The sequence below is a fragment of the Xiphophorus couchianus genome, chromosome 20 (genome assembly GCF_001444195.1).
Source record: "Xiphophorus couchianus chromosome 20, X_couchianus-1.0, whole genome shotgun sequence".
In the NCBI taxonomy this organism is placed as follows: Eukaryota; Metazoa; Chordata; class Actinopteri; order Cyprinodontiformes; family Poeciliidae; genus Xiphophorus; species Xiphophorus couchianus.
This window is the reverse complement of record NC_040247.1, coordinates 19,900,310-19,916,721: the sequence shown is the minus strand read 5'-3', so window position 1 is coordinate 19,916,721 and position 16,412 is coordinate 19,900,310. Positions and strand designations below refer to the sequence as shown.

The 16,412-nt window shown below is 38.2% G+C and overlaps 2 protein-coding genes across 2 annotated transcripts; one reads left to right on the top strand and one right to left on the bottom strand.

Moving 5' to 3' along the window:
* The first annotated feature begins 66 nt into the window (after positions 1–66).
* On the top strand, positions 67–7,409 carry LOC114135869 (neuritin-like). Its single transcript, XM_028003524.1, has 3 exons — positions 67–418; positions 2,209–2,362; positions 3,660–7,409. The coding sequence occupies exons 1-3, from the start codon at positions 367–369 to the stop codon at positions 3,886–3,888; spliced, it is 435 nt and encodes a 144-aa protein (XP_027859325.1). The 5' UTR covers positions 67–366; the 3' UTR covers positions 3,889–7,409.
* A 3,009-nt stretch (positions 7,410–10,418) lies between these two features.
* On the bottom strand, positions 10,419–14,933 carry sys1 (SYS1 golgi trafficking protein). Its single transcript, XM_028003523.1, has 4 exons — positions 14,766–14,933; positions 13,191–13,449; positions 13,040–13,107; positions 10,419–11,079 (listed from the first exon to the last, which is right to left on the bottom strand). Exons 2-4 carry the CDS (start codon positions 13,350–13,352, stop codon positions 10,839–10,841), a joined length of 471 nt encoding a protein of 156 aa, XP_027859324.1. The 5' UTR covers positions 13,353–13,449; positions 14,766–14,933; the 3' UTR covers positions 10,419–10,838.
* Positions 14,934–16,412: the final 1,479 nt, after the last annotated feature.

The window sequence follows — 16,412 nt, the reverse complement described above, 5'->3', positions numbered from 1 at the left end:
CAGGGTGTGAAAGAGTTAAACAGATAAATAGATTGAAGGGTAATGACTCACAGCGTGTTCAGAGGAGGCTGGAGCGGCTCCGGGAGGTGGGAGCTGTCCGGAGCTGAGGGGGGGCAGCGGGATGAGCTCAGCGCCGCCCGGGGGGCAGGTAACGTCAGCTGTCGGCCGGAGCCGGGAAAAAAGAGAGAGAGAGAGAGAGAAACTGTGCTGGAGCTGCACGCTTCATGAGATTTTATTTTATTATCGAGACTCGATAATAAAATAAGCATGGGCAGCTAATCTGCTCAGTGCATGAGAACCAGCGTTTCCTCCTCGTCCCAGTAGTGGCATCTCGACAGCATCCCGCCTGGCTTGAAATGGGATGAAATGGGATTATTCATGTCGACGAAGATCGGATGGATTCTTGCGATCGCCTCTGGTAAAGTAGCGCAAGATGCTGGTTTTATTTGTCCAGAGAAAGGTAGCTATTTATAGTCTTAATTTATTTTTACCTCCGTGCATCCCATCCCTTTGTTGGCTGGGTGGGTGTTATCTTTATCTGAGCACTGAGTGGTTATATGAGACCTGCACCGTCTCCAGCTTTCTCCTGCACAATCTGCACCACATTCACAGCTTAATATTTAAACAAAAACATACTTTAACTCCTGTGCCACTTTTGTTGATATCCATGCGCTTAGCATTTGTTTTGCATTCAACAGAGCGGTAAAAAACGAAGCTACTCTCCACTATTGAGGAAATATCCAACCTGGATGGTGTGCAGATTACTTCATTGTTTTTAGACTCCCTCGAATGAAGCGTAAGCGCAAGACCACGCCTGAAGTATTCACGCCTCTGAAACTTTCACACATTTCCTCACAAACCTCAAAGCATTTTTCTGGGATTTAAAGTGGTGGAGCTGCTAATATAAAGCAATGCATGCTTGGGAAGTGGATGGAAGATGATAAATGAAATTTAGTTTGTTTTTCAGCTGAAGAAACGCATCTCCACGCCATGATGCTGCCATGTTTGCTCAGGCTTTAGTCAGGTGTTAGCTTTCAGTCACACAAGTTAGTTAGTGTAAATGCTGCAGGCATCGCCTGACACTGTTTTCTACTTCCTGCTATTTCAACCATTCAACTTTTACCATATTCTCCTCATTCAGGACATTAATGTCTCGATGTTAATATCTTCTATGGTTTATAAAATATTCAGCTTGGGCTGATCTTGGGCCCCATTGACAAAAAAAAATATTCTGCTAAAAACTTTGCTCTCTTTCATTGCTCACCGCTTCCACATCCTTCCAGCTAGAAGCGCTGTTCAAACTTTAAAATGTAGTCATATCCTTCAACTACTTCTGTTTATTTAACCTTTTTCATATCTTTTAGAGATTAAATGACATCCCTCTTCACGTTTTTGCTGGCATTATGCTCAGTCTTCCAAAAAAAGAAAACACTGGTGCATTAGCTCTAAGAGTTCCCAATCTAACCCAGCTTCTTTCTTTCCTTTCATTTTCCATTCTCTCTCCCTCTCTTCCTAATCCATTCCTCTATTACTGGAGAGTCCTTATTTTGCTTTTTTTTCTATTATTTTTGTCAAATAATATGTCTTCCAAATTAACTTTGTCCCCTTTACAGTTTTAAATAAACCTCTCCATTACTTTTCACACAGATCTGCTCTTCAGGGAAGCTGGTGCATCTCCACTCAAAGTGTGATTCACCCACAGTTTCCAAGTTTGTCCCGGGGTAGCAAAATCTGCACCCACTGCTACAGCTTTTAAAGTAATTTATTAACAAGTGGAACAGTGACGTCCGAACCTGTTCAAATGTTTAAACTTCTCCAAAACTTTGACCTTTTTCTGCTGTCTTCCTTGGTTTTGGTGACTTGATGATCTCTGGCAAAACTCTTGCAAACCATCTTGAGAAAAGATCTACAGGAAATTGGTTTTTACCAACTGGATTTTATTTAGGGTTATGTAGTTTTTGGGGGGGGGTTGTTTTTAGAAAAATAGGTGAAAATCTTGTTCACTTCTCTGCAAAATTATGAATTATTTTGTAATCTATAACATAAAATCCTAGTAAATTGCATCGTTAGTCTAATTTGTGGTAAAACATTAAGAATAGCTTCTTTGAGACTGTGCACACACTTAATGGTTTCTATATTGTTAACGTGTCAGATTGTAGGGTATATTTATCCAGACCTGACAGGTTCTGTCTCCGGTCTGTTTTGCAGTTTTCCTGTTGCTTGCGGCGCCTGCAGGCAGCGTAGATGTGAGCTGTGAGAACGTTTATCGGGACTTTTCTGAGTGCGTCCTGGAGCTGGGGGAGAGCATGGACAACTACCAGGAGAACGTGACCAGTGAGCAGGGAGTGGCGGCCGTCTGCAGGTACCAACAATGACTTTATGTTGTTTTATTTTTTTTAAAAAAGGCCGGGCGGGGACATGTGAGCATCTGAAAGGGTTTCTAAAAAGTTTGAAAAAAATATGTGACTTGAATTAAGTATTTTCAGGATCTGGATCAGAACAGAAAGGGTACATTCATTTTCAGACTTTATTCCTTTTTGTTTTCTAAATGTTTCTAATCAGCCAATTGCTTATTTATTCTTTAGTCTTTGTTTTCCCCATTTTTTGTTTTGTTCCTTTTTTCCTTTTCTTTTTTTGACCCTTCCTTACTTTTCTTCCTTCCTTATTTCACTTCTTCTTTTCTTCCTTCCACCTTGTTTTAACTCCTTTTTATCTTTCTTTCTTCTTTTTCTACCTTTCCTTCTTCTGGTTTTCTTTTTTGTCTTTGTTTCTTCCATTCATTATCCAGAATTTCCTTTATTTCCTCTATTTCTTTCTTCTGTTTTCATTGCTCTCCTTCCTTCTTTTCTTCTTTTCATCCTTCAATTTTGTGCTTTTCCTTCCTTCTCTCCTTGCTTAAAAGATCTGCCATTCTTGATGGTATTTCACATTTTACAAATAACCTCTAAGGTCTGAGAAAACTGGACAATAATGTCTATAAATCAGATTTTTTTATAATAAAAATGTTTATGTCTCATTTAAAATTTGTCTAAGGACGGATAGCAGCCTTAAGTTCTCAAAAGATATTGAGTTTAATCTGAAACATGTGCAGAAACCTTTATTTGTTGACAACTAAAACAGATTTCAGAGTTTAATATGAAAGATGGAGTGAATTCAAATCTAAATCATTTTACCAACATTTCAGCTTAATAAGTACAACTGGGTGTAATAATGAAGATAAATATTCATGTCATAAGCAAATACTGTAGAGAGAGGAGCAGATGCTGTAATCTCAGAGGGAGAAAGGAGAAATGAGTGATACTGAGACACAAAGCCATTGTGCTAAATTATTTATGACTCCAGTGCAGCTGTAGTGAAATTCAGGGGACGGTTTTCTCCTGACATTGTTTCGGCACAAACTCCACATCCCTTTCAGTTTACTGAAGGCAAAGATTTGCACTTTTACACGGCCGAAAATTGCCCACTTGTAATATCATCTGCGATGCTGTCTCGCTCCCGGATGCCGTTGCCGTGGCAACCAGAGCTCGCTTTGACTCACTCGAGGCCGGTGAGGCCATCTGAGCAACCGATTATTGGCAGAAATTAATCCACAGCCGCCGCAGAATTCACGAAAAGCTGCCGAGGGTCCAGTTTCTGACCATCCTTCGTTTTGCCCACAGCCACTGGGAAGCCTTCCACACGTGCGCCCTGACGGCGCTGTCCGACTGCCAGCAGGAAGTCAGCTCCATCTGGGAGACCCTGAAGCAGGACTCCAGGAAGATCCGCTTCCAGGGAAGCCTGTTCGACCTGTGCAGCCCCAGCTGCGCCCCCACCGCCCGTCTGCCTCTCGCTGCCCTCGTCCTGCCTCTGGTGCTGGTCCTGACTGGGCCGAGCGGGGCCTCTGCTTAGACGGGACACGGATGGGAGTGATAAGAATGAGGGTAGGAAGGACGGGGGTGGTTTGTTTTTTTCATGAGTTCCAGTACGTCTGAGCTCAGACTTAATGCCAAGGATTTAAAAGGTTGAAATATTTTAAAAGGATTTTTTTTTTTTTTTACACTGAGCTGTTTTTGTGTGTGGCAGGACAATCATTTTAGTTTGGCCGATAACGCTTCAAGTCTTCTGATAACGATAAAGCCTATTTCTTTATTAAATAATAGCTTAGGGGGAAAAAGAAGTGCATTTTTGAACATGGAAAGCATTATAGTAAGTGACCTTTGGTCCGAAACTAGTTTACCACACCTGATATTTAAAGTTTTAACTAGATTTTCTTAGCAAAAATAAATAAATAATAGCTTAAACTACCTGGCCAACATGTGTATGTGGGTCTCATATGGCTTGTGGGGCCCCGTGTGGCTTGTTGGTTTGTTGGATTTCGCCTTGTGCACAAATAATTCAACATCAAACCTATGGAGGTAATAATAAAGGGGACAACCTGAAGTCTTCCTGTTTTCGGCCCATTTCCCACCCATGTGGGCCCCATATGTGAATGCTGGCTGATGCACATTTACTAGATGAAAAGTCAACAACCATAGAATAAAACATATCAAACATCCGAAGTAAGCAAATGCTAATTGTTGATTTTTATATTCACGAGCTTGTTTTTTTTTATTGTTTGTGCACTTCCCTGATTTTTAGCCTTTTCTAAACACTAAGATAAACACACACTACACTTCGGCTCAGAGCTGAGGCAGAACCTGGACATGTGAATATCGTATTTTTAGATTACAGTGGCTTGAAAAAATATTCATACCCCTTAAACCTTTGCATGTGTCACATCTTTCTTTCATCTTGCACGTGTCCTCTAATAAAACCTCTGAGGCCTTCGCAGTAAAGCCGTATTTGTATTGCAAGCTCCATGCTGTGAAGAAATGCATCCCCGCAGCATGATGCTACCACCACCATGTCTCCCATTAGGGCTTGTGTGTTCAGGGTGAAGAGCAGCGCTCTCTGAAAACCCTGAGAAACATTCACAGAACAGATGGAGCCTCCTTCTCTTCTTTAGTGGCGTCAGAGTAAAGAGGGTGCAATGCCACATCCGAATATTAAATCCTAATGCATTAAAGTTTGACAAAATGTAAACCAGTTCAGGGGGTGTGGATATTTTTTCACTGTAGATGAAAATGGAGCAACACTTCCAAAGTAAGATATCTCTGCTGCTTGCCCTGTGCTGTCATCTGGAAGAGAAACAACACTTCAAACTTAGAGAAATGAGCTCTCTAATGAGAAATCTATCTGAATCTGTTTTAAATCAAACATTTCTTTTCCAAATCGTGCTGCTGGGGAGGAAGCTGCACTGTCGTTTACACACTGCTCATATATTATACATGAATCTCAGTAGTAGGAGAGATCACCTTCTGAAAATAAAAGGCATGTGTTGTCTTGAAACTGAAAGTATAATAACTACATGCATGGTTAAAGCAGTGCATTGTTACTCTATGTCCTGAATAATCTTTATTTAGAGTAATGAGAGCGTTGAGCAATATCCAGACATGGTGCCTGGTAACTCAAGTACCATCTAGTGATGTCTGCTTCTGGTTCCTGACTCATTTCTACTGTCACATCAGTACTTTTAGAGGGCAAAAGAAAGTTTGGCCTCATTTTTATTTCATACCACGTGAAGCTAAATATAAACATTAACTGGATTTAATTACCTCTGCTCAGATGCCAACAGATACCTTCAAAGCAACACAGGCAAAGAATAAATAATATTTAAATGTCTCTATCTTTTTAAAAACTTCTATCAGCAGCACAGTTTTCACTATACTAAAATACTTTATATATTACATATATCAGGGGTGGACAAAGTGTGGCCCCAGGGCCATTTGTGGCCCTTGGTTTGCTCCTACTGCAATTCAAAAATTATACAAATTTGGCCCTGACATTTATGGATCTGATTTAATGAGGTGTCACACACTTGCCTCATCTCCCATCAGAACTGCTTAAATTATTAATGGCATAAACTCAACAAGGCGTAGAAAATTTTCCTCAGAGGCCTAAAATGTATTTCAAAGATTTAAAGATCCAGATGAGTGGATACAATTCATTAAATTGATTTAACTAGAGCTAATAAGGAATCGGGGAGGCCATGTACAAAGTGCTCATTTTGCTTATTTCTAAAAATGAAAATAAAATCAAACATGTTGTGTACAGGGTTATACCCCTTTTAACCACCCATGTAAAACTATTTGGCCTCCTGCCTTAAGTCACAGCTGTCATTGTAATAATTACCTGTATAATAACTGAAGTGTGACTGTGGACACGTCTCGTGAAATGTTGCTTACCTGCAGTGGAAATAAGAACAAAATACAAGTTGGGGCATTGGAACGAGAAATTAAATGTGAAATTATTTAGTGTGTATGAAGAACCCATTGGGTTTCCTCAGTTCAGCCCACATCAACAAAAATAATTTAAAACCAAACTGTAGATCTCACGTTGGTGTTTAAGAAAATCAGTACAGAACACATGTGGGGCCCATCTGGTCACAAACTGTACTTATAAAACATGGCAGCATTATATAACGTGGACAAAGCCATGTGGGGCAGGAAATATTGAATAGTTACACCTGATCTATACAATACCACTCTTTTTCTCCAAAGCAAAAGCAATTCATGGCAATAGGAGAGACCCAACAATTGTAATAAAAACTCTGCAATCAGCACTTGGAAATGCAAGTTTTATATAAATAAAACTGAGTTCTGCAGTTTGCAACTACATAACTCACACCGTTCCCACTCATCTGGTACAAATAAAATGTTGCAGTTGTCTGCAATCGTCCATTTTCTTTTCTTCTTCCACTGCAAAAGGAAGCAAGTGACAGTGACCTGTTTAGCATGTGTTTGCTCAAATTGTACCAAAATTGTGCATATTTCTTTAAATATAGACGGTCCTACCAGGTGTTTGCAACTGATTTTGTTTTTCTCGCATGATATTTTATGACCAGGTGTCAGAAAAACTGTTGATTTTAGCTTGGACGTCACGTAAGGTGGCCTGTGCATGAATTGTAACAGCATCCTTTGTTACGCAAATTTGTATTATCCAGACTCCTATCACCTCAGTGTCTCCTGAGCATGTTTGTTCTAGTTGATTTGACTTATTTAACGTTTTAAAAGATCAAATATCATGTCAATCCATTGTGTGGCTGGTGGTGAAACACAGAAAAACAGTCATCTATTTGAAGCATGAGCAATATCTTGAGAGAGAATCTTTATCCTTTCGTATGCGGTTGATGAAAGCATGAACATGATTGTGATCATGCACACAATAAAAGTACAGTAAGTTTTGAAGAGAGTTTAATCACAGGAAGAACTTCTGAATGTAAAAAAAAAATTCAGTATGTTTTCTCTTTTTTTACACATTTACAAAACTCTGTAAAGCAATATATGGAAAATGAAGTGACTATAACAATAAAGCACAAATATTAAACACAAGGCGTCTGTGTGCAGGTTGCTTTTAGAGCATTACAGTGAAATTTGCTGCAACTTATTCATCACACAGTCTCGGATTTTCAGCCAGCAGTGAGCTGGTAATGAGGATCACAAATATCTTTAGTTTTCACTCGTTAGCACTCGCCCATCTGCTGCTTTCCACCTGGATACGTCCTGCAGAGGCAAAATGACAGATCACGCCCTGTAGCGGAAAAACCTCTTAAGAAGTAACGACATGTTCATGATGCGCACCTCATTAGAGAAACTATCTCCGTCTGAAACGTAATTAGATTTCCAGGCCGTTCCTGGTGAACAATACTGCAGCAGCAGCTATGAGACATATGAATGTAAAGATCAGTAGATGTTAATATATACACAAAAAAAACTTTCTTTTCAAAAATACCTCATTTGGTGACGACTGCAAGTTGCATGCTCTTCTTATTTAGGATTGTGCTTTTGTAAATCAAACACTTTCCAACCTTCTTCTCTTAAATTGGGAAGCAAACCTTTTAAAATTATGATTTGCTAAGAAGAAATGCTGTACGAAATATAAATACCAGCTGACCTAACAACTGGTTCCACCTTCGGCAGGAACAACTGCCATCAAACATTTGCCAGAAAAAAATGTTACATTTCTCTTCAATGTGAAGGATTTTGTCCCACTGCGCTGTTTTAATTCAGCCACAATGGATTGTTTTTGACCTGCTTTACATCACACAACAGCATCTAAAATCTCATTTGTGTCTTTGACTACTGGACCACTCCAACATCTCTTTTTATATATATATATATATATTCAATGTTTAAACTGTTTTTTGCTTAGTAACTGATATATTTGTTGCATTTTGCAGGAGGATCCGCATCCTGGATGTTATTCTGCTTATTTAAAAAGGAAAAACAGGGACAGATCACTGAACTGCACCAGATCATGTTTAGCTCAGAACACTAACGATTCCTGGAAAACACATTGTGGTAGAAACAAAATTCACCCTCTACTTATTATATGATTTGAACATTAAAAAAAATTGTCTGGGAATTTCCTAATTCTGTATCTATTGAAATCCAACCTTAAGTGGATAAAAATGCACACTACCAATTCAAACATGTTGCTAATTATTTTTAAAATGACTGTAAAAAGTTGAATACACAATGCCTAAAACCCTGCAAATGGAAAACAAATTGTAATTTATTTGTCTCTCATTAGAGCAAATCTAAATGAGATGTTTTGAAGGATTTCTTTGAAGCACAACCTTAATGTGTGAACCATAAGGCCTTCAGCATTGGCCCCCACAATGAGACGCTAACTTATCTGGTAGCATCTAAATTGCTTCTCTATATACTGATAATGACAAATGTTTCATATGATCCAGTCAGGATATCAAGCAAACATAAAAGATCTTATTTGTCTCCAGGTTTGCTCACTGTACAAATGATGAGCTGTGATATGGACAAGCTATAGAAAGTGTTTTTTTATGTCTGGCTCCAAATGAGTAAACTTAAAAACATTTAAAATAATTACCGTTATTAACAACCAATATTTTTATTCAAATGTGTCTAAACGTGTATATTATTGCATTAACCGTAAATGACCCACCTTGAAGTAAAAACATAGTGTGAAATCCTTTACAGTCTTATTATTTGAGGTGACACCAGCACTAGTTATGAATCTGTTGGCCAACGATATCAAAATACATTTTTGAAAACATTAACACCCCGCTGTTCTGTACAGAAGGACCTAACGGCTTCTAACTCAGATTTTGTCTTGTTCATATTGATCAAATGGGACACAGCACTCTAATAACACTAAAACACTGCATAGTCTGCACTTTCAAAGCTGCAAACCCCAAAGACTGAGATCGTCTGAGTTCGCATCGCAAGACTAAAAAATTCAGTTGGAGTCTCAGAAGCATTAGGGAGGCGCTGCTCCAGAAAACGTCCGTGTTCCCCCCCCCCCGGTCGTATTCCCTGTTGTCAGAGCTCAGATGATGGCTGACAAAGTGTCCCTAAACGGGCCAGACTGTTCTGCATAATACATAAAGACATGCAGACCCAGAGCCAAACAATAATAGCTGTGAAAAATGCAGTGCAAGCTTAACGAAAAAGTCCTGCGATGAGTCTGAATATGCAGACTTTAATCTCAACTGGCAAAACCAAACCTGATTTCAGTCGCAATAAAATTTTGATTTCTAACGTAAAACATGCATAAGACTAGTCCTAGCATTATGTACTATATATGATTATACAGTAAAGATACTCATCTAAAGAAAAAACGTGCGACCAAAGTGATAAAAACTGGACATTTGATCGAAAATTGATAAAACTACAAGAAGTAAACCAATCAGTCACCAGATGTTTGGACTCTGAAGTGTGGATGAAAAACCTCTAAACCTTGTGGGAGGATGTGAAATAATCGGATTAAACCAAACTGGAACTTCAGGGTCACATATCTGGAAAATATGTTTGACCCTCTGAGAAACAGAGTGGAGGAGGTATCATGCTGTGGGGTTACTCTGTCAGATAAAATGGGTGTTTTTGTCAAGTTGGATAAATATGAATACATATGAATAGGTGACACTTTTCAGCTCCGGAAAGAGTCCAAACATATTTTTAAATTAAAAATAGAGCAGTGTGGCCAGATAAAAACTGATTTGTGGCTTCACCGAACCTCTAAATATGACAGAAAAAATCTGTGGATCCGTATGAAGACGGCTGTGGACCAGAGACCAGATAAATTTAGAGAACATTACAAATATTACCTAGTGCAGATGTTGTTTGCTGACCTATGTCAGCAAACAACATCAGAAGCCTCGACAAAGCATTAGCTTAAGGGTGAACGCATTTCTGCAACCTGGTTATTGGAGCGTCTACAGATTGTTTTTCAGTTGAATTTACAGGATTCATCTCACATTAAAGGTGTTAAAACGATGAATATGATTCATTGTGGTGCCAAATTTTTAAGTGTTAATTTCTATTCAATTATGTGGCTGTTGAGGGCTCCAGTAATAAGCTAGGAACTTTATAGTTACTTTATTAACCAGAACCCTGAGAGTTCAGGACTTTATTCCACGGGGCGCAGGATGTACAGGAGTAAAAACGACTATATTCTACATTTCATACACCATGAACTATAAGAAGGAACTGAAACAGGATGATAATGTGGATACAGAGTATCATGATGATAAATACATCAACATGAATCAAAGTACAAACTGTAATCAGTTGTAGGGATGATAGTGTGCTTTCCAAAACATTATAACACAGACAATACTGCCAAACATTTAATAAACTAGCTATGAATAAATATCCAGTCAGCTGGAGGAAACTTTATGATAAGATCCATAACTATTCAGTCGGTCTGTTCACGTAGGTTTCTAAACAATGGAAACAACCTTATCAGCGAGTTCCTCGGGTCTTAAAAAACATCTGAACAGTTCACAGGTTTGATTTGGGTCCAGTATTGACTGGGATGGCCCTGAGCTCAGTTCGCATGCACAAGTACTCCCCGATCACAGCCATCAGCGCGATGCACGCCACGTTGACGAGCCACCAGGAGAGCGCTGAGGGAAGGTGGGAGTTATAGATCCAGCAGCCGATCATGTGGAAGAAGTGAACAGTGACGGTGAAGTCCAGGCACTGCTTCCCCCGACGGATGAAGAACCACAGACCCAGAGCGCTGCCAGAACATTGAGAAGTCATCGTCAGCAAAGTTCAGGAAAAGAAGAGTTTTAAAAGCTGCTGGATGTAAATATATATACAGTACAGACCAAAAGTTTGGACACACCTTCTCATTGAATTCAATTAGAAAGTGTGTCCAAACTTTTGGTCTGTACTGTATATAAAAAAAAATATATATATATATATATATATATATATATATATATAGATATATATAGATATATATAAACAAACAAATTGGTGTTGACTTAACTTAGTTTTGAAGACTAACCAAGTTTATTTCAAAGCTGTTTGGGTTTTAAAAAGCTGCTATATGACAAATGGAGAACTAACGGTGAACACAAAGGAGACTTGACACATTTATTTCTAAAAACAGATGAGTGGGAGGAGGAGGAACAGATCCAAGGCAACGGAATAAACTCGACTCGCAAACAAAGAGAAAACGTTTGCATAAATTTAGAGCAGAACATTAATCAGACAAATCTTCGCTCTGCTGGATGAGCATTTTGTGTTGCATGTAATAAATCTTGAAACTACAAAGCATTTTAAAAGCTGACCTTGAAGCTCATGATCCTTAATAGCTGCAATTTACTTTTCCATTCACTGCTCTATTTTATGTAATATTACTTGCATTTTTTAAACAGTTTGTCATTTCCTACTCTCATGTAGCACAAATAACCTTTGATCACTGTTAAAATGTTCAAAACAAATCATGGAAAAATATATTTTCTATCAACTTAAAAACAGAGAAATGAGAGAAACTCCTAAATCAATGACACCAGTAAAATAGCACTCAGGGCTCCTGAGGTGAAGAAAGAGACACAACTTCCCTGAGGAGTGACAAAAGAAACCCTTTAAAAGAAATGTTTGTGGAAGACAAACCAAGTCAGAAGTGGAAAAACTTTTAAATATTTGTGTACAGCTTCAAGTAGTTTATTGAGCTGTAATATCTGCTCAAGGTTTCCCCCAGAAAACTTGCTAAGCCCGGTGGTTGGGGCATTGAAAAATGTTTAAAGTAGCCAGAAATTTTAAAATATCGCTTGATAAATATGTGTTATTGGAAGAATGAAAGATTAAAATCTGAACACCAACTATAAAGTCTTAAAAAAAGTAAGTATTTTTAAAAAAAGCTTGCTAAGCCCGGTGGCCCATCAGGCTCAAAACAAATCATGAGCCACTCATGATTTGTTTTATACACTCAATACAATACACTCAAATCATGAGTGTATTGTAAGCCTGGTGGCCCACCAGGCTTACAATACACTAAACCCTGCCTGTTTGACTGTACTTACTTCCCTGACAGCTGGTTATTATACACACTGCTGAAACGGCCTCATGATGGCGACTAAAACATTTTCATTCACTTTGCTTCCGCTGCTTTTTGCTTCATTTGTTGCCACAGAATCACAAAAGGTGCTTTTGGTCATATGTGAGACACATTTTTATTTCATGGCTCAGTATGAAAGATTGCTGAAAGTGAACAACTTCATGTAAGCAACAGTCTGCTGTTGCTACATGCTGGTCAAGAAGGATTGATTGCTTTAAGTCAGTGACTCCAAGCAGTTTATTTATATATAAACCAGGTTTATATATAGATAAAAAAGTTTTTTTGTTTGTTTTTATCAGTTTGAATAACTTGAAATTGACTGTGTTAGGACAAGGATCCTACTGAAATGTTTGTAACTCACTTTAAATCTGTTTGTATGATTAGACCAAACTGCCCTATTGTGTAAAATATTTATTGTGAATTGACACTGTTCTATAAAGCTGAACTGAAGGGAAGGCCCTTAAAAACTTTAAAAACAAAGACAAAAAACCTTCCATGAGTCGTAAATTATAAAGTTGTGATTTAAGGAGTCTGTGATGCCTGAAGGTGGTTTTATATGTAATGAATAGAAAACTTTCTATTGTTCTCATCTGTTTGTGTATGATCTGAAAAAGAAAGCAGATCTTCTCACCATGTAAGAGAGTTCAAGATAAACGCCATCATCGAGAGCCTTCCCTGCATGGTAGCAAAACCAAGGACCTATTTAAAAAAAAAAAAAGAGTAAACGTTTAACATGTAGGCTTAAAGGAGCAGAGGTATTAGAAGGAATGGATTTGACCTACTTCATAGCTGAAGATCTGATCTAGGGAGCGACTACTCTGCACAAGGCTGTCCACGCCAGCCAACCACAGGCCGAGGAAGCTGTAGTAGATGCACTGCATCAACACAATCTGGCAGATAATGAGGACCGGGTCCCAGATGTAGCTCCGGAAGTTGCTGGCCATATTTCACTGATGCTCCACATGCAGGCCCAAAGAGTGCTGGAAACTGGCCCAAAGCATCCACAGCTGGCCCATCCAGTACCACCTGCAACCCTCCAACCTACACCCAAAATGAAATGCATTATTTCACTCAGTTTTTTATGGCAGTTGCTCTACAAATCTGGTAGAATGTATTCAGGTAAGTTGAATACATTTTGAAACACTTTGCCCTCACAGCTTCTTTAAAAAACTCAAAGATGTTCACTGTAACAGTAGCATCATGATACATCTTCATAAAGAAGGAAAAAACATCTGACTATCTATGTTTATCAAGTTATGTTATCTTTAATTTAATAAGGTAGACGTTGGAATATTAATAGTGGCAGAAATAGCAAACATTTAAGCAGTATATTGTGTAATATCTGCATGTGTTGTATGCATTTGTCTTTATACTTCTACTTAGATGATGTGTCCAAAACAAACTATCTAAACCACAGGTGTCAAACTCCAGTCCTCAAGGGCCACTGCCCTGCAACTCTTAGATGTGCCTCTGCTGCACCACACCTGAACAGAATAATTAGGTCATTAAGGCTCTGGAAAACTGATCTACACAAGGAGGAGGTAATTAAGCCATTTCATTCCAGTGTTTTGTACCTATGGCACATCTAAAAACTGTAGGACAGCGGCGCTTGAGGACTGGAGTTTGACACCCCTGATCTAAACTCTCAAAAAAGACCACAAGAACAGAAAGATGTCTTGATGCTCTTGCAGCTCTGGGAAAGAAAATACATTTCTCTGCTCTTGTAGAGTTTGCATTGACCTTAAGAAAGGTTAACATTAAACCTCAGTAGGGATCATCGTAAAGCCGCAGGATGTGGAGCTGTGCAATTAAAAACACCAAAGGTCAAATATTCTACAGGAATTATGGGAGATAGTCAACAAAAATAGTGGGGTGGGGGGAGGCTTTGTTTTTATCTGGGTTTTTTTTTACTGTTGTGTTCATGTGTTGATTAGAGAAAATTAACCATAAAAATAAAGTTGTGAGCCTAATTTCTTTGTCTAAATCATTCATTTGTTTTGGTATCGTCATTCCACCAAATACCAGATACTTTTTTCTTTTTTTAAACTCATAACCATCATTAAAATGAATGTTTTATAGTTACTAAAACATGTTTAAAGGGCCATTTTGGTGGGTTTAGTTGAACTGGAATATAACTTAAAGCTGCTAGCATACAGACAGCTATTATCCTCTAAAACATTAACACGAGCAGACCTGATTCCACGGAGAAAATAAGGAGAAAATCCTCTAACATTTATCCAAGAAAATAAGTACTATTGCGTTGGGGTTTTATACAACAATAACAACATGGAAAACGATTAGTGCTAGCATGTTCTTCAGCTTCCGTTTTAAAATGACAGAGACAAAAAGACACACACCTGGAAACTGGACCACGGACACGTCAGGAGGAATTTCCACTACAATCCTTTTGGTTTCTAAAAGGGCTTACGCCTCTCCAGGGATGAGGTGGAGGTATTGATGGTGGACTAAACCGAGTTCACAACAAAGACGTCACAGCAAAAGACCCGGAAACTAAACTAAACTTCCTCTTGTTCTGTGAAAGCGGGTAAACAGCGCTGTGGTGCTTTACTGCCACCTACCGGTAAACAGTAGGAAGACGCATTTCTAGTTTCGATAAGGTAAAATGCTTCTTTTTTTCAATGAAGAGTCATAATAACAACATATTATGTTGTTCTATTATTATTTTTTCAATGAAGAGTCATAATAACAACATATTTCCATAGGATATTTAACTGTTGTGACCTATGACGTGTTTTATATGAACAGAATTGATACTGCATGTGTAGTGGTTATAAAACTATTTTAGACAGCCAAAAGGGAAAACAAGATCTAGTGATCTGCGATCGATTCTTTTGGTCTTTCAAGTTCAGTGCTACAGACAGATACAGTAAAGGGTAGCCTAAGTTTAATGAAGTTTAAAAACAATGTATTTTCTTTAATGTCATTTTTCCGGGTATGTTTGGTTATAATTCTTGAAAAGTTCAACCTTTTAGATTTTAAGTTATAAGGGTTTAATCATTCGAGTTTCGATTGGTTTTGTCTGATCGGATTTAGGGGAACGCGATGCTTCTGCTCCTCCATTACAACACTGGAGACGAAAGCAGTGACATCGTGTCCGTGTTTTTATTATTCCCCTACAGGTAAAGTTCGTACTACCTATTACAAGCTTTACAAGTTATTGATTATGCTTGTTTAATGAACAGGGAGCGTTGTGGTGACTGTGATAACTAGTCTAAGAGCTACTATACTCACCTTAGCTTCCTGGTTAGCTGCGTCCTGTGTGTGCTAAGTTTGTTTTACTGTGTTGGCATAACCAGAATGGATGTAATGTTTACTCAGTATGTGACAGTGTAATGTCTGGAACTGTTTTGAAATATTACCATTACAACACTGGAGACGAAAGCAGTGACATCGTGTCCGTGTTTTATTATTCCCCTACAGATAGAGTTCTTACTCATAAGGGGCGTAACACATGGCATTGTTTACCTTACCTTACCTTTGTTTTTGAGTAGTTTGACATTTTTTTATCTAACAGTACAAAGAAAAAAACCTATAAATTTGCAAGCTGCTGTCATGGTTTTGTTATGTTCTTATTTATGCACCTTTAAGTCTTATTTCTTTATTTCTTTGTTTTATCATTCCCTGTTCATGATTCTGATTACCTCTAATTAAGGTTTATTCTTAGTATTCTTTCATAGTCATTATTTTTCTAAAATTAATATTTATGTCAATATTACATCAGCCTTAGATAAGATCTGCAAGTCAGTTTTTGGCAGTGGAATCTGACATTCTGTGTCCTAATCCTGACTCTTCTTAAGGAAGGAACGCACCTTTCTGTGACCTGTTTCTCTTCATTGTCCCTTGCTATGTGTGATTTTGGAGTTCATTCATCTTTAGAAACTTTGGAATCAGTTTTTTGTAAATTTTAAAATATTTTTCTCCTCGCAGTTTACCTTCAAACGTTTTTCTTTCATCTTCAAACTTTGTTCTTTAGTCCTCTATTT